Source organism: Manacus vitellinus, unplaced genomic scaffold (genome assembly GCF_001715985.3).
Source record: "Manacus vitellinus isolate BGI_N305 unplaced genomic scaffold, ASM171598v3 scaffold_1_pilon, whole genome shotgun sequence".
Lineage (NCBI taxonomy): Eukaryota > Metazoa > Chordata > Aves > Passeriformes > Pipridae > Manacus > Manacus vitellinus.
The window spans coordinates 19,420,186-19,447,215 of record NW_021939396.1 but is presented as its reverse complement, the minus strand read 5'-3'; the positions used below and the strand labels follow the sequence as shown (position 1 = coordinate 19,447,215).

Sequence of the window (27,030 nt, the reverse complement as noted above, 5' to 3'; positions counted from 1 at the left end):
ACATTTTTAATCTACAAAACATTACCACAGTGATGAAAAAGCAGCTGCTTCCTCCCAAATCACTGCCCCTCTGATCCTGGGACCTTGGTAGCACAAGTATGGGGGCAATAACTGTCAGTAGCACCCCCATGGGTGAGGGATCTCATTACAGCTGGAAAGTAAGGTTGTTGTGAGTCAGTATTTGACTGGGAAGCTGCTTAGAAACGCTTGAACAGTCGTCTGCTTCAGGAAGCGTAATAAGTGATTCAGCAACTCAGACAGCAGCTTTCAACCTGAATCACTTCAGAACCAGAACACAGGACAGAGCAGCTGCGATGCAGAGCTAAGGCCTATGGGGTCCTCTTAAAAATCGTGTACCAGCCTTTAGAAACAAGATCTTCTAGCTCCAGAGAGTTCATGTTCCTACTTTCAGCTCCAATAACAGGACAGCCTGAGTTTCTCCAGATTTCAATGGATATATCTTTTTTAGCCAAGAGCCACACTGTGTAATGTTATGGAGTGTAGAACATAACTTCTGTATTGCTCTGTAGGTTGTCTTAGGGGACAGTCATTCCTACTGCTCTACTGCAAAATGATTCCAGGAGAGAAACATCCATCTGGGCTAAAGTCTCCTTCTCGTGACATGATCCCACAGTGCCTAGTGTTCATGGAGCTGGCTCGAACCCTGACAGGGACCTTGGCAAGCAGCTATTGCAATACTAATTGCAACCACCATCAGTGACTCAAAAAATCTCTGTGCCTGTTTAGATTACCCTGAGCATAAACCTAAATTATAGTCTGTTCTGCAGATACCTCATATTCTCTGTTGCCTCCCAAAGTGAGTATCCAAGAGGAAAGAGCGGAAGTATTTCTGGAGTTGAGCAGTCAGTATTGCACCTTTATACAGCAGCAAACCAGCTAACGCTAAAGGTGGAAGCAAGGCTCTCCCGGCTAAATCAGGGAAGGACAAATGGCTTAGTGAAACGGAGCACAAGACCCAGTCAGGGTACATGCGCTTGCTGCTAAGCGCAGGCCGGGAGGACTGCTGTGCCTTGCTAGCTGTGGCACGCTGGCATGTGCGAGTAAATCCTGCCCGTACAGATCCATAACCCGGGGAGAAGGGAGCGCTTCCCGCCCGAGGCGTGTCTGTCCCCCGCCGCGGGCAGCCGGAGGAATCTGGCGGGGCAGAGCCAGCGCCGCGGCGGAAGGAGCAATGCCTGCTTTTGGGGGACACCCGGGGATGGGGAGAGATCGGGGCCGAGGCGGGAGGGGGTGCGATGGGAGAGTGAAGCGGGAGGGGAAGGAACGGGGTAACAGCAGGAGAAGGGGAGGGGACAGCCAGGAGGGAGGGGGGGCAGCGGAGATAATAAAGCCGGAGAGACAGGGAGAGAAGGACGAGCGGAAGCCGGGGAGAGCCGAGAGCGATGATCGGGGCGGGGGCAATGAGCCGGGGCGGCGGTTCCCGGCAGTGCGCAGTGGTGCCCGGGCAGTGCGATGGCTGCCCGGCATTGCCGATGGTCGCCCGGCGGCGGCCTGTGACATGCAGCCTGTGAGCGGCGGCGCTCGCCATGGGCTCGCCGGTTGCAAGCCGGGCCGACGCATCGACCCGGTAACTACGACGAAGCTGGACGCGGGAGACTGAGTCCACCTGGCTGACCAACACGGACTCCGAGAGCCCGCAGCAGGAGGGCGGCGGCGCCGAGCCCGGGCGGGAGCAGGGCGGGCCGCGCCCCGGTGAGTGCGGGCGGCGCGGGGGGTCCGCGGGATGGGGAGCGGCCGTGACACACATTGTATGGACACCTCACACACACGTGTGCGTGCACGGGGCTGTGTGTGTGCACCCCCTTCTTCTGCTGCGAGGGGAACGTATTCCGCTCCCGCCGAGAAATGCAGGCGCCCAAGTCTGCCCTAAAGCCGCCGAGCGCTGGGAGCGCCTGCCCTGCCCGGCCGGGAGCGGGCACTGCGCTAACAGAGCTGCTCAGGGTGCAGAGACCCGCTCACGGCCGCGCTCGGCTACGAGCGACAGAATTAAACGCCTGCAGCTGTGGGACAGCGTCACCAGAAGGGAAGAGAACTTGGTCTTGGAGGGTCTTGCTGTGGAATACGTGTCTTTTTCTTCTGCAAAACAAGTCATTTAGGAAATAGGTTTGAATTAAGGAAGAGGTGCGCAGCCTTCTTCCACACTACCTCTGATACCTTCTATCTGCAGAAAACTGGCCAGAGGGTGGGCTGCACAGAAGCTGACCTGCAAGTTTGAATTTCCCAGATCTTGTCAGTGTGACACATCCTGAGCTGTGAACCTGAGGTATTACAGTTGAGACGGATATGGGAAAGGGAATGAGGAGCTCTGATCTGATGTGGAGTCTTAAATGTTTTAAGAATTATTATGTATTGCAGCAATATCTAGAAATCTCAGCCTAGTTCCAGAAATTCATCATGCTTCATATTGTACACAGCGTGAAAGTGGTCACTGCTCCAGGTAGATTATAATTTCCATATGAAGTAGTAAATGCCTATAGGCAGCTTCAGAGGAAAAGCAGTAGCTTTACAGACATTTATAGCAAGTGACAAAGCACCAAAAAGAAATTATGGAAGTGCAGGAGTGAAAATTCACAAAAGTGGGCATCACAGGTCATCTGGAATAGAGAGATCATGACTCTCTGCTGACCAGAATACAACAGGGAGGGAGAAGTCACAAGTGGTCTGTTTTACTCCTGAAGGCTAAAGAAAGACTTTGTAGTAATCACATGTGAAATTATGAGAATTTGAAGGTGAATGGGTCTATAAAATGCCATATTAAAGATCATATCAGGAATTTAAAGACGTTTAAGACAGTGCTGGCCAGTAAGTTCGAATGACAGGTGTCAGTCTCATCTCCAGCCATGAAGGCTAAACACAGTGAGTGTTACCTGTGTACCCACAATTAGTGTTATCTTAGCCATGTTTACTTTCAATTGGTGCCTGAACATAATAAACAGAAGCCAGAAAGTCCAAGACTTGATATTGAATAGGAAGTAATAAAGAGATAGACCAGTAAGTATTCTTCCCAGAAACATGTGATAGTTGAATTTGTATTTAGAGATGAGAATACCAGCAGTAAGGAGTCGAGGACAACACTCAAGTCCAACACAGATTGATTAGGGTAAGAGAAACTTTACAAGAAAGAAGAGATTAGAGGAAAGTGAATGAGGAGAGGACAGACTAGTAGGAGCAAAGGAACTGTAGGACTTAAGTAAGGGCAAGATTTACTCTTCAGCACAGCTCTGGTGGTGGCAGTTTAAGGAACCTGAGGAACACACACTGCTCCCAATTAGTGCCTTGAAAGTCATAAAGTACTTAATGGAAAGCTATAGTAGGGTAAGGTTTGAAGTAAGAAAGGAAAAGGAATAAGTAGAGGTACTCTAGGGAACTAGAAACAGCATGTTAAGTGAATTTACAGATGAAAGGGAGAAATTGGAGGGGCAAATGAGGTCAAGTATGAGTTTAAGACGTGAAGAGGAAAACATGCCTTTATTGTGAGAACTGAAAACCACCTAAGATTGAGAGACAAAAGGGAAGAGTAAGGGAGGGCACATGAGCAGGATGGGGGTCATGGGGAGATGGGACATGACATTGACATAAATCAAGGTAGGAAGACACTGTAACTAGGACATAGAAAGGGAGGCAGCCAGGGAAGGGGGCACCAAAGGAGGATGGGGAAAAGAGGATGAAGTTATATTTCATTTTTCACTTGGAATATATTGGTGAAATTCTGTGAAGAGAGAAGTAAAGATAAGATCAAAGAAGTATTTTGGGAAAAGGACAAAAACAGTAAGAGGTGGCTGTGATTGTCAACACGTTTCTTTTAAATGGAAAAAACAACAGACACTGGACATCAAAATGTAATGAGGAGTAAATCACTCAGGGATGAAAGAATGTAGTGTATGCAGGGATTAGCAAGTGTATCAATGAGGAAAAGGTAGGAACTATCCTATCTTAGTCTGAGTAATCTCACCCCCACAAATCGCACCACAAATTTCAGCCAGTACATTTAGCTTTCTGTGCCTTATTAGAATTGTACGTATTTCTGTGGCCAAATCTTTGTACCTTAAGCAAAGACATTTGAAAGTTAAAATATTATTCAATTAGGAAGGAAGTATTTTACCATTTCCTTTTCCATTTGCCCCATTTCAATTGATGCTTTCTTAGAATATTTGTTAACTTCCCTACTTGATTTTTTGCATCCATTTTAATAAAGTTTATCGTAATCTCCCTATTTTTTCAGGAATACTTTTAGGACAATGTTAGTTGTTATAATATAGCTAAAATAAAATAGATGGTTTTAAGTTCACAAGAAGTAACTTAGGTCACAAGAAGTCACTAACAGCCACAAATATAGATGGTTGCAACTTGTTGCAGTATGCTGCTGAGGTTTTGGTAATGATGAACAGGATAAATTGATAAAGATGAAGAGGGATAGAAAAGTACTAAATAGCTTCATGAAGCACTGCAGATGGTGAAATTGAAAGATACCTTCTAGAAGACAAGTGTACATACTGTTCATAGGGCAAGTGGCTTCCACAGGAGAGGAAAAAGAGTCACAATGAGCCCCTACAATAGAGCCATTTCTTGTAAGAACATCCATTGCTATGAGAGCAAAGAACTTTTCACAGGATTCAGCTATTGCGTAGGCCATAGCTGGGAAAAATAATGGACTGCATTTCTGCTTAGTAACCGTTCCTTGATCCTTGCAACTCTCAGCACAAATTGCCTTCTCTGTAGAGGGTCTGATTCAGCTAAGTGGAAGTGTTAGCACAAGTAATGACTTTCTGGGGAAGTAAGAATCTGTGGGTACAGGCGAGTTCCCAGGTCAGTCACCATGGGTTACAAGCAAACCACAGGGAAAAGAGTGATTTAACAAAAAACACACAAAAACCTTCAAGTATTTTGGAACACATTTGCACAGCCCTGACATGACATATGTGTAGCCTAGTAATTTAGGATGCACAATTTCCTACAAGAAACCAGTACTGTAAAAGTGTTTTATAAACCCGTTCAAAATCAACTATAAACAAAAATTAATTTCTTTTTTTTTTAAAGAAGGCTTTAAGTCATCATATTTCTATTTCTCTCCATTTTCATTGGCTAAGTTAGCTGCTGTATTCAATTATTTTTTCCTTATTAGACTTGAAGGTGCTTAGAGTGGGTAAAGCAACATGTTGCTTTGTGGTCAGAGAGCCCTTACAATCAGGCTTTATCTCATAGGCTGCAAACGCCTTAGGACGGGATTTCTCCTTACTATTTTCCCACAGCAACCAGCACAGTAAGACCCCAGTCTTAGCTGGGGATTGTTACTGAAATGCAAATAAAAGTAATTAATTTTGAAATGGTGTACCAACCAAGTGAAAAATAATTCTCTTATATCAGAAATGAAAAGCTGCATAAAGCTCAGGACTCATACAGTTTCTCAACTAGTAAAACATATGTTGAATTTTAATCATTATGTGACTCACAGTATCAGCCAAAAAAAATTGTTTTTTATGCTTTCTACTTTTCACTATTTCTATAGAAAAGTCTTTTTTTCTTGAAGCATATTAAAGAAAAACATTATCCATGTTTGGCACAGACTCACTTCATGAATTCAGGAGAAAAACTTGCTCATGGGCATCAGTAAACATAACTGCAGTCAGTGGACTGTGAGGAATGAAATCTGTCCAGTGAAGATGTTTGGAAAATACCTATGAAATGAAAGAATTGAGTCCTTTGTAAAATAAATAGAGAAAACAAGAGGAATACAGGAGAAATTTTATCACTGTCTAGCAATCTGGCTGGCTAACAGTTTATCTTGTATAATTGCCCTCAATATACTTGAGTGTTTATGAATAATTCTTGCTCTGTTCTCTGAGGCTAAATGACTGGCTCATGCTGCTGCTCCACTGTTTTCTGATCGCTGACAACTGTGGGAAGTTTTATGGATCAGGCCCATATTTGTAGCTAGGCTCTGATCAAGACTCAGTGCGCAGAATATGGTGTTTTGGATGTAACCTTTGGTACAGAAGTTTTGGAAAATCTGTTTTCCGTCCTTTGCAGCAGAGGACTGGGAGCAGCGGCAGCCGAGGGCCGGGCTGTGCGAGCACCAGTTGTCATGACAACAGGGACTGGTGCTGGCTTGGCCCGCCCTGCCGTCATCCGCTCCTTCGTTTACCAGTTTACCCGGTATGCGCAAAGTTAAGAGCTTAACAGAGGTGGATAAGCATCGGTTTGTAAATTAAAAACTTGGTGCAGCAGAGGGTTTCTTGTGAATCGGACTGCAGAGAAGTATTTAATAAACAGTCTATTTTAGGTTAAGAGGGATCATTGTGTTATATGGGTATACCAGGATCTCTTTGTGCTCATGCATTTTTTTTAATGGGTTGGTTCAAAATCTGGTAGGTTTAATAAACAACTAAAGCAGTGACTCTGATGTGATATTTCCAGGAGATGATCTTATTACTGTTTGGAATGACAGTAAAAGTGAATAAATGCAGCCTCTTCCTGGACTGCAGACATATTACAGTAATTCCCTATTCCATATTAGTCCAGACGCTGGATATAGTAATATAATGCATTTGCATGGTGAGGTTTTGTAGCAGGTGACAGGGTACAGGGTTGGCTTCTGTGAGAAGATGGTGGAAGCTTCCCCCATGTCCAGTGGAGTCCATGCCAACCATCTCCAAGACAGACCCACCACTGGCCAAGGCTGAGCTCATCAGCAACAGTGGTAGCACCCCTGGGATAACATATTTAAGAAGTGATGGGGGGAGAACCTGCAGAACAGCAGCTGGAGAGAGGAGTGAGAATACATGAGGGAAACAACTCTACAGACACCAAGGTTGGTGGAGAAGAAGGGGCAGGAGGTGTTCCAGGAACTAGAGCAAAGATTCCTCAGCAGCTCATGGTGAAAACCATGGAAGGCAGGCTGTCCCCCTGCAGCCCATGGAGGTCCACAGTGGAGCAGAGATCCACCTGCAGCCCCTGAAAAATCCCACACTGGAGCAGGTGGATGCCAAAAGGAGGCTGTCACCCCATGGCTGGAGCAGGCTCCTGGCAGGACCTGCAGACCCATGGGGAAAGGAGCCCATGATGGATCAGGTTTGCTGGCAGGACTTGTGACCCCATGGAGGAATCACACTGGAGCAGTTTGTGAAGAATTGTAGCCCATGGGGAGGACTCATGTTGGAGATGTTCCTGGAGAACTGTGTCCTGTGGGAGGAACCCCATGCTGGAGCAGAGGAAGAGTGCAAGGAGTCCTTCTCCTGAGGAGGAAGGGTTGGAAATGACAACATGTGATAAACTGACCACAGCCCCCATTCCCTATCCCCCAGCACCGCTGGTGGGAGGAGGTAGAGAAACAGAGAGTGAAGCTGAGCCCAGGACGAAGGGAGGGGTGGAGGAAAGGTGTTTTAAGGTTTAGGGGTTTATATTTTCTCATTATCCTACTCTGATTTTGATGGGCAGTAAATTAAATTAATTTTCTCGAGTAGATTCTGTTTTGCCCATGATAGTAATTGCTGAGTGATCTCTTCCTGTCCTTATCTCAACCCATGAGCCTTTCATTATGTTTTCTCTCCCATGTCCATCTGAGGAGTAAGGAGAGAAAGCGCTTGCATCTAATTTTTACCATCTAGCTTTCAGAAAACAGCCTTCTTTCTGAAAATGTCTCCCCTACCTTGTACATCAACTTATGTGCTAACATTTATGAGGATCAATTTCTTAAACACAGAAAACACTTCTTGAGTGGTCCTTGAGTGGGTTTGTGTAGGTGGTTCCATTTGTACAACAAGAGGAAGATAAGTGGGTTCAAAGCCCTCTGAATTTCCTGAAAGCACGATTTGGTAGGGTTATTCAAAAGGTTTCCCTCTGAGTGGTACCGACTTCTGTGTCATTCCCCGCTACACCTCTGGAGGACCACAAAAACAGCAAACCTTGCTGTCAGTACTGAAGTACAAACTCAGTACCAAATGTGGAGACAAATCAAGACAATGGAAAAGCCCGGAGCCCCTGCTGCTTCAGAGGAGTTAACCATTCCCACATGCATTAAGGGTGGGAAGTGTTGCAGGACAAAGGGAATTAACATTGATGCACCACCCAGCTGTATGCCTCTCTTAGAAATTAAAAAAAAATTAATTTTGCCATTAAAAAAATAACAATTCTGCACCAGTCTATGGATCAGGAAATTATAAAGAGCACTGGATAGCAATAGAGGGAAATAATAGAATTAAATGGGTAATCTCTGCAATAAATGATTTTTGTCAATGCACTGACCTGAAAACACTCAACATTGACATTTCCCATTCAACACATATACTTGGGGTTTGCTCAGCATAGAGCCCAGTCAAGGATTACAGTACTGACCTAAACCAGTATTTATTGCACCACAAAACAGCATTGATATTATTGGAAAAATTGGACTCATATGATAAATAAAAATTTGACTGTATGATAAGTATAATCTTTTGTAATGACCATATTTTTCAGACTAACCCAAGCTGTTAATTCTTCCAATGCACACATTTTAATCTTTGCTGTCACATGAAAGTACAATACTGGCTTAATTTCACTTTTCAGTTAAAAAATATCACTGATACTTATTTGCCCCATTATTATGTACTAAGCAATCTCTCCCACCACCTCTAAAAGTATTTTTAAATTATTTTGTTTTTAATAAGTATCAATTCTCATATAAAAAGCTTGCATCCATAGCAAGTGAAGTTTTAATAAAAGTGTCAAGGATAATTGAGAGATGGGAAATTTTCTTCTATCATGAACCTTCAACTTGCTATTTTGTGAGATGTATCAGACTCAATTGCTCGAACAACTTTGATCTTGTTTAATGGTAGGTGGTTATTGTCATTCAGGTACCGCCTGAATCCTCCTGACAGGTCCTGGTGCCTCAGGTGGGAGCAGCTGCCTCATACTCCTGTGACAGGAGAGGAAGTCAGGAGCTGGGCAGGGTCCTCCAGCTGCCTCTTCTTTCCCCAGCAGGCTCTCTATTGCACTTTCTGACTCAAGAATTGTCTCAAAACACTGCAAAGGCTGTGAAAAAAAAACCCCGAAACAAACTTTTCCACAAAGCCTCTTACTCTTTGCTTCATGCCCATTTAGTTAATGGCCAAAAGTCTTGCTAAACCCCTCTACAATCTAAAGCAAACCTAGTAGGATTGATCACCCACACTTTACCCCATTATAGTAATTTACCCACTGATAAAATAAATTTACTAAAAACATGATGTGCATGAACACTTGAATTACATGAAAGGCTTTCCCAGCTGTCAGAAAGCAGAAAGGTTGTTGAGCATCAACAGAGATGATTTGCAGGAGAGATGACTTGGAACCATCTTTCCAAATTATTTTCCTGTGGAAAAATCTCTTGCAGCATTGAAATCTTAGAGCCAGAGGGCTGTCAGTAACTATGGGAAGAGCCTGCAGCAGGAGTAGGGATGGTGAGAGAGGGAGAGTGTCTGAAAGGATTTAGGCAGGAAATCTGAGTGGTGGCTTTTGTCAGTGACAGATCCTGCCTGCAAGATGCTCAGAAGTAAATTGCTCTGCAAAATTATTGTTCTTGTGGAAAATGCTCTCTCCCCATGACCACTCCCACCCCTTTATATGCTGATTCAGGACATTTAAACATTCATTTTCTTTTCCTTAGGAATGAATTTACACTTTCCAGCCAGTTCTAATCCTGTATTTTTCAGTTTAGGAATGTAGAGTTCACAGCAAACAGATAAAATTTGAATTAGCTTTAAGCAAAGACTCCTGCCAGTCTCAAAGCAGAGGTTCAATATGTTGCATACAGGAAATACAGTTCAGAGTGCAGTTTACCTCATTGCCTGTTGATTAAAATTTCCAAAATTCCCACATTAAGCATAAATTGCAGTAATCCAGCATTGAAGTGATAGAAATCTCTCTTGTCTTTATCTGTAGTCAGTTATAGAAATATATTTCTTCATAGAAGCAGAAATTATATTGCCAGTTCCACTTTTTTCCTCAGGTGTTCCTGTGATTTAAAACAGAAATAAATTGATTGCAGTTAAAAGAAATCTGGGAATGAAAGTTGGGCTTTACCTTAAATCAAAATACAGTAATAGTTAAGGCTCAGAAATGTAATGGTCGAAGCCATGCATTTATCATAAAGGTTTTTCTTTGAGCCACACAAAGCAGCCCTCTTTTCAGGAGTATGCAGATCAGATTTCGAAGGCTGTGTGGTGAGTGTGTACATTTTTCAGCAGTGGTCTCTCATGAAACAAGTGGCTTGGTCCTTTGCTATACACAAATCAATAGTGCAATTTTATTTAGTGATGAATACATGCATAATTGCTTCCCTAGACTGTCACACTGCCTTTTCTGTTTAGGAAAAATATGAGTTAAAAGTAAAACAAACAAGTAGATGGAGTGGTGTTTTACCAGTTAGCGTGGGCAACTGTAGATATGAGGCAGGATTTTACATTTTAAGGTTTTTCCTGGATCCACTGAACCCCTCTGCATTGCTGTTTGCTTAACTGAGCCTAAAATTTTAAGCTGATGAAAAAGAAGTAATGTTGAGCCTCTCATTCCACCTGGAAGAACATGGGTTCAGGGTAGCCTGTTTGGGTGGATGCTAGAGATGCTAGAGAAAAATAATCAACCTATTCTTTACTGACTGACTGAAATATTTTGATTACCTTTTTTTTTTTACCAGTCTCCTAACAATGTATATGGTTGTGTTTCTCTCTCTGCACATTTCATCTGAATATTGTCCTCATGTTGCAATTGTCATTCTTGTAAACTGCTAGCATTTCCTAGGTGGGCCATCTGAATTGTTTCAAGCACTTGCAGTACTAAAAGAATGAATTTCTACCACTTGCATAATGCTGGTGCCCGAGTGTTTTCTAAGTGCTCACACTGCCTGTGGAAAAGACGGAAAAAATGTCACAGATATATCTAAAGGATTGCTGCTGGCTGATGACATTAGGTTTTAACGTGGCAACGGCCCTCATTTTAGGGCGAACATTAGATGTGAGTGATGACTTTTTCACATGCATACAGATACTTTGAGCCAAAGCACTTTATGACTGTAGTCATAACGTGAGCCACTTAAGTCAGCAGTATCCTTTTGTATATTCATAGACTGTAAGGCTGGAATGTCAGCTGGCCATACAGCCCACTGGTCTGTCCTCTGTTAATTTCCATATGGAGCACATTTTTGGGACATTCAAACAGAATTTACAGCTTTCCAGTGGTTGACATTTTGCCTAAGCCTTTGTAAATTAGGCTACTAGTTAATCACTATTTGTTAAAATAAATGTGCAATGTATTACCTGGAACCTTTAGCTTCAATTTCCAGCAGTTGAACCTTGGTGAGCAAAACTGAAGAGTCCTTTCAGCTCAAATTTCATGTACATTTAAATGCTTTTCATAAGGATTTATGTTTAGTCTGCCTAAATATTTTTGCTGCTCCTCAGTGTAATTAATTGAAATGATACTATCTGCTCATCTTAAAATTCCATGCGTTATTAGCTAGGTAATAAGAATGATAGTAATACTTTCCATGTCTGTGTTGGAAATTAGCCTGAAACATTTTGAGTGATGTTTCATTATAACACATCAAAGAAGAATGAAAGACCATGTAAAGGAGAGGGAAAGGCCACGTGAACACCCACAGCTCTAAGCCACTGTTCAGAACCCATCTCTAAACTGGGTGGGCACCACTGGGGGAAGGATGATTGAGAGGGGGCCAGCAGCCTACTGCTTGTTTTCCATTTCACACAGTGCTCTCCTGTGAGGGGAGCTTCTGTCTTGGCATTTTAAGGAGAGAGTCAGACAGGAACTGAGCCAAAAGCCAGCATCTTTGGAAAACAGGTTGATTGGCCGTAATTTGGACACCCATGACGTAAGGTATTGTGTGTGGAGGGTATAATTTTTAAGGTGTATTTTTCATAGGCAGTACTGAAACATAGGCCGTATATTTGCGTGTAGAGAAGCAGATGCCTGCACTGTCTGTCCTTCTAAAATGCAGTACTATGAAAAGCACTTCAGAGGTTTGCTATTTGTGTGTTAGTTTTTCACTGTGGAGGAATGAGTGATCTGTTTCTGGCACATCATGTGGCACTGGTTAGTTGTTTAATCCATTCTGCCTCATTATTTTCCCAGGAAAAAATGTACTCATCCTGCAGAGCCTTTCAAAATGTAGCTGATCCGTATTCCACAATGTAGTGAAAATTCAGTTCTTCCATCTTGTTCCAGTTATCAAAACTTGTATCTTCATACATCAAACTCTGTTGTCTGTCTGCCATTAAGTCCTTGCCTAGCACCATGATTACAGTTCTCTTAAGTTAACCTTTCCTATCTTCCCTTCATGGTCAGACCAATTCCCTTTTATTCAGCTTCTGGAGTCTATTTGCCATGTAGAATCCTTTGTCTTGAGCTTTGAAATGATCACACATTGTTAAAGAGTGCTGCAGCATGCTTTTCCTATTTGGAATAAATATAACAATTAACCTTTGTTTCACAGATGTGATTCCAACATTTTTAGATTTGCTTATAAGATAGTTGTACCATGATTCCGAATCACAATTTGAAATCAAAACATACAATATGCAAAGATTTAGCATCTGCCTGTACCTGGAAAATCAGGCCATGTAAGGTTTGCAGCCTGATAGGCTGTTTGTGCTTTAGGGTGAGCTGACTTCAAATAAGCATCCCTGGAAGCAGGGAGGAAGGCACAGAGCACACCCATGGTGTGCCTTGGCACAGCTCAGCCCTGCCTGGCTGGGGGCAGCTTCGGAGCCACCTCCAGAATTTGAGGAAGGCATTAATACATTCGTTGTATTTTGCTTCACTGTCTAAAATTCATATCATGTTAGAGTTCAGATAAATCATTCTGGATTCTCTGAACATCTGAGCAGCAGATTTATTGCATTATTGTATTTGCTGATCCAAAATATTGTTTCTGATAACATTTCCCTGCTGCAGCAGGTTATCCCTCTGCAGATTTTCTGGATCCTTCATCCTGGCTTATAAACTCACTCTCTGCTATGCCTGAAAGTTTCTAAATTCTGTCTTATTAGGGAAAAGAGCTATTGCAGATTTCCTGAGCATCTGGCCTCATCGTCGAGGCTACTGCTTTGGAGGAAATGACTTAAACCTGACATTTTTCACAGCCTCCACTCCATTCATTTTTTATCAGATCCATGCTATGTGTTGTTTCTGAAGCAGGAGCACAAAGCAACCCTCAGGCCTGTAAACGCATGGCTTTCCCAAAAATATATAGCAATTCAGGAAAACAGCCAGAGGGAACAGGTATTTCTGTACTTACTGACAGTCTATAGCATTAAAAACAAGAAACTCAGTGATGATTACAAACACATATTTCCTCTGGAAGCAACTGCATGTGATGATAACACTCTTCATTTGTCTTCACTGTGAGTTTTCTGAGAGTCCATCTTTACAGTGCAGCATCTTATTAGGCAGGCATTTTCTAAACCAGCGTCTTATGCATTATGCATGAGTTAACAGTCACGATAAATAAAAAGGGTGTTGCTGAACCAGAAAATTGAACCTCACTGGTTTGTGTTTGTAGTTGATTCCATAGATATAAACTTAGCGTACTAATCAACAGCTACCCACTTTAAACAAATGTGTGCTTGTCATTCCCTAACAGAACACGACAGCACAGGGTCACACACAGTACTGAGTCAGATCTAGAGCATATTTGGGTGGGAATTCATGTCCAGATTTGGTCACTGCCTGTTGCTTTAAACTCAAGTGGGAGAATACCGTAAGAAAAAAACATGGAATAACTTTTTCCACAAAGATCTGATTTTTTGGCTAAGATTAACTTTGTCTCCTTGCTACAAGGCTTCACACCCCTCCCAAACTTCTTGACAGCATTAACTATTGCAGCATTGCTGATTTTGTTTGTCACAGGTCATCTTGAATCTTACTGAGATGTACTCTTTTGATGAAGTCTGGGCAAGAGATCCAGGCAGACCTACCTTTATCTGTGGTTTGAGAAGTTTCCTGTGGTCTTGATATTTAAGGGCTACAAAATCACTCCCCCTAGTTCTCTTTTGTCCCTGTCTCTCTGGGCCAGCTGTCAATCCATGTCACTACTTTTTTTTTTAGACCAGTTTTACTTTTGTAAACTGAATTAATCATGTAATTTCCCCCCCTTCACATCATCTTTATTTCCACGCTAACATCAGGTTAGAAAGAGTTAAGAGTAAAAATTTCTTCACCTCTTTTTGAGATACTGTCATTAAGAGTAGTTTAAATTCTTAGTTGTAACCAGGCTGTATGAACAACCAGAGCAGCATGTATGCAATGTTTATCCTTGGTTTTGTGATCACTAGTGTTTTCCTTATAATAAAAGAAATCAGAAGAAATAAAAAATACAGATCTAATGTCTTAAATTTCCATTCCATATTTTACATTCTTTTTTTACTTCTCTGTGATGAACATCCTATTTACTAAAAGGATTATTTTAAAAGCTTTCTTCCTCCCTCCCTGTGTGAATGTGTGGGGCTTTTTTAGAGTTACATGATTTAGCCATTTTGAATGAACATAAGCAGTTTTTCAGACTGCAATTTTGAATATGTATCTCCTAAACTACAAAATAAGGATGGTGCTGTCTGGCAGTTTATGAAAATTCATTCAAAATTTAAAAATTATTGGGAATGTAGACAAAAGAACACATGCTAGCACATGCTGAGAGGTTTCATAGAACATGCTTGGAGATGGGAATTGGTGACTCTTGCTCCTAGAAAAGTGAGGTGCAGCCTGGCAGAAGGACAGTTGAGGTGGAGAGGGAAGTTATGATATAAATACACTACAGTCATCAGAGAAAAACAGGCATTATGGACAGAATCCTCTGAATCCATTGGTGAATTTGCATCAGATTTCCAAGTGGCATTAAAGAACTGAAAGATGCCTTTGCACAATACAGAAGAGTTTACAGCCTACAATTCTGTTATGAAAAAAACTTCTGTTCTTTACAAAATGGCCATGTTCTACCTGGTATTAATACATGACTTAATAGTGTGAAATAAAAAGAATCATTATGATTATATCTATGAATAATTAATAAAGACAATTTTAGAGACTTAAGATAGGAGAAGCATTGATGTGTTCAAGCCTTCCTTCTAAAAACTAATTTTGGTGTTTGCTTGGACACACTGAATTTTTCATCACATTTACAGCAGAGAGAGTAAGAGGTTAATCTGGAAGGACTGGAAAAACTTGGTGTCCCACTGGCAGCCTGAATAGTCAATGTTAGGATAAACTATTAATTATGAGTAGCAGCAGTTCTTGGAGAGTTAATTTTATTTATAGTGTTTATATGAGCTATATAAAAATCCCAATGCCTTTTTTTTGTGTTAGTAGTGACAATCAACATGTTCTGTTCTCTTTATCGTCTTCTAGGAGTTTATATTACCTTTAATATACCTGTTGTTCTCCACATAGAATACATATTTCAGACAAAATCATCCCAACTTTCTGATCTTCCTATTTATATTGAGATGCCTCTGATTTTAGGTGGCTTTATGTTCATTACCTTTTGACATAATAGTAAAACTGTTCTTATATGTCCTTCTTGTGAACTGTGAAACAGCTAAAACATACCCAGATATCCAGAGGGATGGATTTTTAGTTTTGGTTTGTCAAAGGTAATGACTGGAGTTGATTATTGTGCATATCCAGATTTTCCCAAACTTTCATATTTTGGGAAGCTTGAACAAAATGCCAGTGTTTTAGTCGGGTAAAAAAAAAACCCAAACCCAAACTTGGGCAAATTTGGTTTTTCAAATCTATTCAAATTGTGCATGTGAAAATACACAAAACAAAAACTATTTGAACTGCCATCATTTGGTGTAAATCATCAGACTTTTTAGTGAAAGGTCATGGCTAGGCTTCACGAAGGAAGATTTGGGATTTAGTGAAAGATATTTTAGAAAAAAACTCCTTTGTATCAGTCAGTTGTATCACATCCTGATCTGGATCATCAACTCTGGGACACTGTTTTTGCTGTAACACAATGGGAAGCTTTGGTGAATCCAGGCTAAATGGACTAAACAAATACCCATCCCCTGACGTAGGTGTAGCTGGAAGCAATGTGAATATACCTCTGAAGATTTAGACAGCTCAGCAAGGCAGCTCAGTGAGAAGAACGAGTGTGGCTGGATGAGTGGGAGTCAGGTTTGTTTTGTTTTATTGCAGAGCTGCTTGTTTCGATTCCTGTGCTACCTCCCAAGTTGTGCCAGTCTGACTGCTTGCGTCATTCAGAGAAGAATAACTAGGGATTGATTTCAGTTTTAAAATAACCCATTTTTCCCCTGATGCTTCTCAAAAAAAGTTTGTCAAACTGCAGCCTAAAGGATTCTATTGGCCTGGTAAGAAAGGCGGGACTCGGCGCGCCTGTGCAGCCCAACAACCTAGCATAGAGGAAGCTGGCAGCGAGCATTGCCATGGGAGGACAAGTTCTTTTTAACACATTTTGTGCTGCAAAGATGGACTTGGATTTGTGAGCAATGGGGCTGCTGCAGGGGTGTTCTCCCTGCGACCATTGAGAGAGAACTCATGTACGCTCGTTATAAATAAATCTGATTACATGCAATGAAATACCTGCCGCTTGTCATCCATTCTTCTCCGTAGAGGGGACAGTTCCCCAAACGCTGACTAGCCATTCCTGATGGAAGGTTTGCCATCACATTGATGGATGCTTAATAATCACCCAGAAACCCTGGTTTTGGGAATGGAGCCATAAGAATATTCTAGCCTTGCCAGTTCATTTGGAAATAAAATACTTGATGAGCATTGAGATGGAATCTGTGGTTTTCCCTGGCCTCAAGAGGCCCACAGACTTTTGGCAGGAGGGTGTTGTGGCAAAGAACATGACAATGAGAACAACATTACTGAACCCGTCCGTTTAAATCTCTACGGTGATTTAACAGCTGGTGTAAACTGAAGTTCTGCAGTGAAAGACCAAAGAGTTCATCGAAGCCATGCTGTGAGGATGGCATAAATATCTCAACAGTTTTCTTGTTTTAGATGACACTGAGGCAAGACCCTTAGTATTGCCATCCTACTGGCTTTTAAATTCCAGATAGTACAAAAGAGGAGAGTTAACTCTTCCATTTTTGTGTACTGTGGCAAACCCTAAATAACAGTGCAAAAGTATTTGCTATTTTAAGAACAACCATGTGTTCCTAATCCTTTCTTAACATCATCTCTGGTTTGCAATCAACATTTTGTGTTATGTATCTAGTCTATAAGAAGGTGCTCTGTAAGAACAAACCTTGTGCTCTTAACTCCACTGCTCATGCATTCTCACTGTAATTTCTGCTCAGTGCTCATACATATAGAACAAGTCACTGAAATCTTTAAACTCTTCCCCAGTCTCTAAAGCATCTCTTTGCCAATGAAAAAAAATTTAAAATAGTTTCTTAACTTCAGAATAGCAAACATATTTCAAGATAAAATAAAAAAGCTTTTTACCTAGTATTGGTGACCACTAGGTCATCCATATAAAAATATAGTAGTGATAGTGGAAGGATCAGATACTGATACCTGGTTTATTTCTGACAAGTATTGCAAAAAAAGGTCTCACCCCTGCAATGCAGAATGCAGCAAGGATGCTCAGGCCACATACTAAAAGAGACAAAAAATTAACCAGATATACCATTTTCAGGATCAAGATTTTCTAGCAGCCCCCAGAAATGGATTCATGCAAGAAAAATTATTTTGTGTGAGACCAAAAGATGCAACACAGTCTGATAAATGAACAATTGTGTTTAATAACAAAATGGCTTTTCAGCCGACAGCTGTTTCACGAGACAATTTAGTCAGAGGCCAGATGGCCAAAGAGACACACAGTGGAAAGTAAATTCTAGGATGACTCCACAGAAGGATAAAACTCATAATTCATATATGTTTGAAATGTCAAAGATTCAATTAATGGAATTAGTATGTAATGCCTAGTGCAGTTTGCCTGTTGGAAGCTGTGCTCAAGCTTTTTCTCCCAGCTCCTCTGCAAGGGGAAGCAGTGGACTCCTGGCTTAGAGCTCTGACTCACACATGGCTAATTGCCTTTCCATCTCTCTCCCTGATAACTGGTTTTGTCTACAATACCAGTCTGTATCACTTACTGCTCTGCACCAACTCATTTTTTTGCTTCTCATTTGGCACTGTGGAGTGATAGGAAGAGAGAAGACCTAAAACAGAAGTAGGTGTGGACTCTTGGGAAATGCAGGAAAGGTGAGGTTTACTCTTTTATGGAAGTTGCATCTAAACTTAGATGGGAGAATGAAATTAGATTTTATACCTAGCAGAAAAGTTTCCAAACGCTGAAGTATATTTTAAAATAAACTATAATGTAGTATTGTCAAGTTTCAGCTCAATTTTTTTTCTATCAAAAACTAGATGACTTAGCATTATTAGTTACCACCACTGCAAGTTAACTTGTCTTTGGAAAACTCCAACTCCATCTTCTGACTGCTCAGGGAAATGCAGTGACTAGTTTGTATTTAGACTTCTTAACTCAGAATCATAGAATGGTTTGGATCAGAAGGGACCTTAAAGATGATTTAATTCACAAAACTTTAAATATTTTCAATATCAAGGCTTTGTATATTTGGTTGAAGCTTTATTGATTTTAGTCATTGCCTTTGCTAGCTGCTACTGATGTTGCTTTCTACTGACAATGCAGCTTTTCTTACAGATTTCTGAGAAAGAATTCAGGACTTTGCTTCCCTTTTAATACCCTTAACATTGTGTTTGAATTCCCACCTGATTCGTGGAAGAAGATTTTGATGATACAATGTCACTTCAAATAGCAATGATTTGTCATTGGTTTTCCAGATAATTTTTTCTCATTTAGTGTCTGTGAACCCTTAATTCTTTCAGGTTTGATACCTGCATTGCCAGTTAGTAAATTTGCCTTTTTTTTTCTCTTTTAACATAAAGCTTTTAATAACTGAGCTTTGGCAAAAGCTAAATTGAGAGCTACAGTCATGCATCCCCCTTGCTCTTTGTATTTGTATTTTAGACCCAGTGTTGCAACCAGATGTTTAGTGCTCTGTACTCACCATAAATGACAACTGATTTTTGTTAATGCAATAAGATGAGAAAATTCATTTATGCTGTCCAATATCATGTTGTGCAATGCACGCATATCCACACAGCTAGAGCAGAAAGCAAATCAGTCATTTATTTGATTGCTGATAGTCAAAACAGTAAGAAATTTATTTTTCCTGAATTTCTTTTCTCAACTTCTGATGAAAAAAATGTTCAAGGCCATGAATAGATCAACCTTCCCACCCATATTAGTCTGATTTGTCATCCTCACACTTAACCCCTTCATTTCCACCTAACTCCTTCATTTCCCAGAACTGCAACAGATTTAAGGGGAGCTTCTCCAGGTCCTAAGTTAAACTGTCGGTCATGCAAGGAGCTGTGTGTGTAGAGAAGCCAATGGAGGTCTGCAGATGACAAAAATCTACTGATGTGCTGCACTCATTGATCGTTTTTCCTTGTTTTCTGAGCCAGTGTTTCACAGAGCAGTGGACTATAGGGAAAAGGGCAAATAATGTCAAGTGTGAGGACAAGGGTGACACAAGGAGGTGGACTGTAGTACTGCACCACACCTGGCATCACAGTCTCACAAACACGTGATAAAATAAAGGGAAAGCCAGAGCCAGTTGCAAATTGCTCCTCGGTATTAATTGCCCAATTTCATGTGTCCCTACTAGGTCTTCTGGAGGATGGGAAGTTGGCTCAGACGGGTGTAACTACAGCATCAGCCCCATCTGGAACGCTGAACACTGAAAAGAGGAATAACTGTGGTTCTCAGTGTGCCAACCCCATGGTCCACAGCATGGGAGCCACGACACAGAGGCAGAATGGCTTCAGAACCACAGAGGTAGGAGTATAATTATGTCCCCCGGGTGCTCAGCACTAGCTTCAACCAGGTCTAACTCACTTTTGTGGCAATCTTCCTTGCTGTGGTGAAACTGTGTAAGAGATAAGAGAAAATGGTGCTGGGCTGCACCACAGCCACAACATGGTTGAGCCAAGCACCTCTGACAGTGCCTGAATGGCCACAGAGTTGATATTTTATTTGCCAATCAGAGTAACACACACATTGTTACAGTAAAAAAGCCCCCACGCTCATTGCTTTCCAACTCAGTCCAGCTGTGGCATGTATTGTGCAAACTGTTTAGATTAATTACTTGAAAGGGAACAGATTTTTCCTTAATTGCTGTTCTGCTTAAACTATGTGAACTGCATAAACCCTGGTTCATTCAAAGGTGGATGTGAAGCCTGAAAAAGTCAATGAGAGTCTTTTCAATAACTTCAGTAAGCTTTGGATCAGATCCTCCCCCCTCCTCTACCTCACTTATATGTCATATATGTTGTAGAAGAGTCATCCAGTGTAACAATAATGTAGGAACACCCAAGAATTTGGGGCTATACCAAAGACCAACTTTCTCCTGTTACACCTGCCTACCTGCCTGCCTCTCCCAGATTTCCACTTGCCCTGTTTGTGTAGCAGCTGCTGAGCTGCTGCAGATTAAAGAAATCCAAAAACTGCTTGGTTTACTGCTTCCTTGGTTTCTCATATGAGAAAGTATTAGGTAAAAATTTAGGAAAGGGAGACCTCCTTGCTTTCTGGGTCATCTGCAGATGTAGCAGATATAGTCCTTTACGTGGTCCTTGGCATTTCTCGGGTGGAATCTCAACTTCTACTTCATGTTGCTGCTTCCCCTACTTTTTCAGGGGAGTCTTCTCCTAACTGAATATCATATAATTTCACATCTAGAGGGAGTGAGACTGTCTGTAAAATTTTGGAAATTACAGATTGTTCAGTCATGGGTGAATGTTTATACCCCTGTGGGAAGGTACATTGAACTGCCTTCAGGTGAGCACAAAGTTTGCTTTGATGTGTTCCCAGAGTGGAATCATAAATAACATATCTTTTGCATCTAGGTTGCCATCCATGCATAGGACGCTCCCTGAATTTGAGTTACCAGTTCTGCTAAATCTGGCAGAGCAGTAGTTAGAGGTGTGATATTGGCTTTCCATCTCCTGCAGACAACAGTGAGCAGCCACTGACCCTTTGTCTTTTTCACCATTCCCCAGGGGATACAAATGCTTTCATTATCTGTACAATGCTGGGTGGATTGGCAGCCCACATAAGCACCATTTCTACCTTTTCTTCCAATTTTTGCTTTATCTCCTTTTCTTCCTGTAACCGTTTCTGCAGCTGCTCAGTTTCCAAAGATAGTAACAATTCAGTTCCTTTCCCGCCTCCTATTTCCTCTCTCAGACCTTGTTTCTCTCTACTGAGGCTCTTCCTACCTAATTTCTCCAATAATTGTCTTTCCCTGTGCTCTGCTGAAGCAAGTAGAATCCTAAAATTATCATTCTCAGTTATAAGCTTGTTTCTTTTGGTTCCCAATCTTTCTTTTATTTCCCTCTCAAAGGCCAATGATGACTTTAATTTCATTTTCTGATTTTGAAGCAGCATATTCTGTATAGGACATTTTTGGGAAGGAAGGGACTCTTTCATTTCCTTTTGTGTGATAAGTGAGTCCCCAATATTGCACAAATAATTGCTTTGTCTTTCTAGAATTTTCAGGCCCATTCCTTGTCTGCCTGGGAAGGAGCACATTTATACTTTTGTAACTGTTTATCCATGGCAGTCTTGCTGACTACACCAATTTTTCTGTCACATAAAAATTTAGGGAAGGGAGACCCCCTTGCTTTCTGCATTGTCTGCTATCCAAGTCCCCATGAGACCTTCACAGATAATATTTCAGAGTGACCAATTTGGCACTGTAAGTCTGGTAAGGTAGCAGAGGCACAGTGTGGTCACAATCGCAATCCCAGATGCACAAATGGCATAAGTTGCACTGTAAGTCTGGGTGAATTCAATAAGACTCCAGATTCACAAATTGTGCAGTTTACTGATTTTGTTGTGACAGAATAAGGTCCACAAATTGCTGTTGCTAAATGCTCTGGTATCAGAAAGTACCTACAATAGTATTACCATGGAAAACTTACCTGACAGGTGTCCCTAAGGGGGAGTAGAGGGTACTGCCTGTTGACCAACCCAGGATACAAAGGTAGAGTCTCCTCTGACCTCCCTCCCCTCTTAAGTCATATTTGTATTGTTTTCTTTGAGGGTGGTGAAAAAAAAAGTTTCAGTTGATGTAATTTCATGATTAGGTGGAGTTTGAGTGACTTTAATCATACATGTAAAGCATGTACAGGTTTTACATCATTAGCATATGTAGGGAATGAAAAGTAATATGCATTTTGAAGGTCATGATGTGTAATTCAGCTTTTGGTCACCATTTAGGTAATTCCTTTGGTTTAGCTTTCATTAGCTGCATTGTTTTAAACAGAGCGTGACTCCAACACCTCTACACCACCCTTTGTTTCATGCCTTTCTCAGGCATGAAACAAGTTCCCTCTGTGTCCTTGCTCTTCAGGCATGCACACAGTTTGTTTCTGGTGAATTACTGCCAAGATGGGCACTCCTCCTCACTGAGCTTTATCTTTTGACGTTTCTCGACAGAAAGTGCCTCAGCACAGCACGTGGTGTAACCATCACACCCTCCCCATATGAGGTGGTCCCATGTCAGGAGTCACATCACTGAGAGAGGCAAAATTAAACCCAAAGAGTCTGAGCAAATGAAAAAGGGAATGTGGATTGAACTTCGCTTTCCATTTGCTAACACACAACACATCAGTACACATATTTTTATTTTATACCTTCATTGTATTACCTCTGTATTGCTGTACTACAAAGATATTCCCTGGTGACATGGATACTACTGTATTTTTTCACAAGATACTGCACCTCCAGATGTGCAGGGACACGTTCCACAGCAGCTTGATATCTAGAGCTATGAGTTTGTTGCAAATGAAAAACACAAACAGCTGTCATAGCCACTAGCCCACAGAGAAAAATTAATTGGTGAGGTTGGATATGGTTGAACAGAACTACATAATTATTAATCCAATTTGAAAAAGACTTGGCTACAATTGAGAATTACGGTGTTTACCCTGCATACTGCTGGAGAAAATGGTTTGCCTAATTTTGTAAGTGATTGGAAAATTACTTCTGCATTGGATTTAGTAGGAAGTACGGGCAAATTACCACAACATATTAACAATGTGAGTGTTGACTGTGGGACTACTCAGTGAAGAGTTCCTGCCCTGAGGCCCTATGACTTTAAAGATTTCCTCCTGCATTTTTTAGCTGAGGTACATTCAGTAACATACATCTGTACAGTTACAGCTCAGTACAAAGAAAATTTGTGATGATAAGTAAGTCATTTACATTATTCTACACATCTAATGCAGATGCATAAGAAAGGACCATAAGTTGTCTTAAACTTCTTGTACTCAAAATAGAAATATATATTTCTTCAGAGAAAGTATAGTATCTAATTTAGGCTCCATGGTTTGTCACCATGAATCTCTGTTTCTCCACTGAAGGAAGCCTAGGAGGAGCAAGTTTCCAATTGGAACACTTTAAGTTTAGGTGCCTAGAGATGAGAATGTGACTACCACCCCCCAATTCAAAATGTGCCTATTTTATTTATCTGAACATTCACATTGACTACAATTTTTCTTTTACCTCTACATGCTCTATAATACAATGCAATGCAGCACACAGTGCTCTCAGAGACTTGGGTTGTGCCATGAGCCTGTGAACAAGTAGGGGGTAAATGGCATTACCTCTCTGTTTCTCACTTTCTCCTGCATCAAGCTCTAAAGCAGCCTCCTGCCTTACCCCTCGGTTTTGTGACAATTTGTGTGTCAAAAGGGAAAGAGTTTGACACAGGCTGCATCTGGTAAACTTTGGATCCTCTCATGATGATAATGTCTGAACAACCTGAAAGTAAAAGATGATGATGATGATGATAAGAGGATGATGATAAGAGGAGTCCTTACGCCAGTCAAGGCAATATAATTGTTGCAGTTTGTGAGGAAAGGACACAACAACCTTCAGGCTCAAACAGAGTTGAAGGTCTGTTTATTCAAAATGGTTCCCCTATTTATAGAGGGAGCAGAGAAGGTTCTGGAAAAAAGGGAGGAGCATGGGACTGACAGGAGTTACATCCAATTAGGGAGACCCAGGAGAGGAGTTACATAACATGGGGACTCTGCACTGCTGCAGATTTTAACCAATAGGAAAATAAGGAATAAACAGGAGGGAGAGAACATTATGGAATTCAATAAAAACATGGGGGTACAACAGATTTCAACATATATTAACAACAATTATTAACTTCTTCTAGTCAAACAGTCTCTGTGTCAGTAATGTTTTATTGGATCAGTTCACAACATGTTTTCTTCCTCTGCAGCCTCAGTCAGGTCATCCTGTAATTGCTGTTTCCACATTCGAAACTTCCCCTCTTCGCAGTAGATATCTTCCACAATAATGGTCAGGCATGCCAAAAGCAAGAGTTTTATCCAGATTATGTCCCTGACTGATAAGCACCTGCTTTGATTTTCATTATATATGTAGTCTTTGGAGAGTCCTTGCATGAACTGTAGCACTGGGGGAGTAAAAACAAAAGAGCAGGTGTATTCAGGCTGCAGAAATGTGAAGTAATATACAGCAGCAAATAAATTCCAAGTGTTGCTCTGCAAATATATATGTACCTTCAACTCTCGTCAGTGGAAGTTTATGAGACATTATTCTAGCTGGCACTCCTGCCATGTAAACAGTGCCTAATTTATCTGACATTCCTTACACTGACAAATAGTTTCATAGACTACTGGAAATGCAATAATCAGACCCACCTAACTCACCCCTGTGTCTCTATCAGCCCAGTTCTGAGTGCACTTTCTGAGTGCTAGACATATCCAGTTTACTGTGCATATAGTGTGTTGCTCATGGCAACAAGCCCTCTGTTTTAGAACAAGCAGCAGTCACAAGCATTGAGGCCATGTTGCTGAGAACATAGCTGTGTTGGGCAGGGCACATCTCCAGGATGAAGGACCACCGCCTCCCTAAGATCTTGCTTTATGGTGAACTTGCCTCCAGCTGCTGCAAGAGAGGAGCCCCGAAGAGAAGATACAAGGACTCCCTGAAACAACATCTCAACCTCAGCCACATTGATCATCATAACTGGTCTACTCTGGCCTGGAGACACATCATCTTCAACGCTGCCGTTTCCTTTGAGAACACACGCAGGATCACTGTCAAGGAAAAAAGACAACGCAGAAAGAATTGTATCCTGCTGAATACACCACCTAAGGAGTCTTTCTGCTGTGCCTTTTGCAATCGGACATGTCTATCTCGTATTGGCCTCGTAAGTCACCAGCGTGCTTGTAACAAACGTGGACAGAGCCTTCCTAAATCTTCGTTCGTGAAGCCCAGCCATGACCATGGCAACAAGCAGATAGACAAGGAGATGGAGAAGAATAAATTTAAATTAGGGATGCACTTGGATGCCTCAGATGGACTGACTTTTTTGAATATTAGAAATTATCTGATGAAGCTCTGAAAGGTATATGTGTTGTGTTTGGGTCTTATACGCAGGCAGAAGTAAATGTTACTTTAAAACTGTATTTTCACTTAAGAAACACAAAATCAATTATAGAAAATTCTATCTCAGGCTAGTGATGCACAGCTCCCAGTGACATCAAAAGGAACCTCTAATTTTCAATTCTGGACTGAAACCAGATTTATTTGCTCTGCTTTTAGAGTACACACATGAAGAGATCATAATTATAGTCAAGAGGGTTGATCCAAAGTCTGCTGTCGTCCACAGCCTGTATAGCAGTTATAAAAACTTGTGTCCCTGCTGAATGAGAAAGTTGCTCTGCATCACAGTTCCGTGTGAAGGATGCTGGAGGCATTCTGTTTATTAAGTAGAACTGTTTTCATAAGTTAGGAGGTAATTGCCAATGACTCTGCTGTCAGTGTGGAATTCACTGTACTGTTTAAATCTCTTACAGAGTAAATGGAACCCACAGAAAATGTCCACAAAAGAAGTTGCCATTAATGTTACAAAAAACATCAGACAAAGTGACAGAAGGAAAACAAAGAATTGTGCCAATTAACAAAGAAAATTGCAGGTGAGGATGGATTTAACAATGCTTCACTACACTTTAAATGTCATCTGTCGCTGAAGATGTGAAGATCTCCAGATGTTCCAGGTTGAATACAGCAGGCAGCTGCTGTTGAGTGCCTTCAGAAGCAGGTCTTGTGGAAACCAGCTACAGACACTGTAGGATCTTCAGACATCATTTATCTAAAGCAGTGGCACTACACAGACATACAACAAAATTCGTGCCATTTCTTTTTCACTAACTTCTGTGTTATCCCTTGGGTATGTCCTATTCTGCATTGCTATTAAGATCAGGCTGGATAATAAGAGGTACAGCTCATCACAATTAAAATCAGGAAATGAACAAATGAATCTGCATTTTTAGTCATAGAGATTTTTGAGTGTGCACATTCAAACCCATGGAGTTCTTTTAAAGCACTCACTTTCAAAAAACTCAAACCCAGACTTCTCAGAAAGTGACACACAGTTGACTTCCACTAAATCTGTTTTCAGCTATATATATTGGTTATGTATAGTCAAGTCATACAGTAACCTTTTTATATATTAAACTTTCAATTACCTAGTTTTAATTTATTGTCTGTATTGACATAATTTTGGTCTTAAAAACAGTAACTTTCATGTTGACCAGCCTTACATGAAGTTCTTAGTCTTAGCTGGCAAGTAGAGCTATGGCTACTTAGTTTTTATATATGGCCCTTTAATTATGTTGAGGCTCAGACTGACTTAGAAAAAGATTGTCATTAACATTTCATGAAAATAACCATAATTCTTAAAGCCATATTGTAATATCAGCTCAAAAAATTAACTTTATTTCAAGATATAATTAATTTGCTCTTCAGAAATTATTTAATTGCATTGTAAGCATCCTGTATCACAGTACTCCACGATTATCATGAATATACATCTAAAAGGAATATAAACATTCATTGTAGTAAAGTCCAGGAATTAATTCAACATATTACTT

At 41.0% G+C, this 27,030-nt stretch overlaps 1 protein-coding gene across 1 annotated transcript; it reads left to right on the top strand.

Annotated features, from left to right (window-relative positions):
* The first annotated feature begins 1,219 nt into the window (after positions 1–1,219).
* BAALC (BAALC binder of MAP3K1 and KLF4) lies at positions 1,220–26,597 on the top strand. The gene is made up of 4 exons (XM_029959279.1): positions 1,220–1,551; positions 1,604–1,713; positions 19,722–19,891; positions 25,954–26,597. The coding sequence occupies exons 1-4, from the start codon at positions 1,220–1,222 to the stop codon at positions 26,056–26,058; spliced, it is 717 nt and encodes a 238-aa protein (XP_029815139.1). The 3' UTR covers positions 26,059–26,597.
* The last annotated feature ends 433 nt before the right edge of the window (positions 26,598–27,030 follow it).

What these genes read in the sequence shown, in the direction of transcription:
- BAALC (XM_029959279.1), top strand. Translation starts at nt 1,220, where the DNA reads ATGGGGAGAGATCGGGGCCGAGGCGGGAGGGGGTGCGATGGGAGAGTG. An exon ending in AGCGGCGGCGCTCGCCATGG is followed by an intron (nt 1,552 to 1,603) that starts GCTCGCCGGTTG and finishes ACTACGACGAAG; the next exon opens with CTGGACGCGGGAGACTGAGT. An exon ending in ATGGCTTCAGAACCACAGAG is followed by an intron (nt 19,892 to 25,953) that starts GTAGGAGTATAA and finishes AATCTCTTACAG; the next exon opens with AGTAAATGGAACCCACAGAA.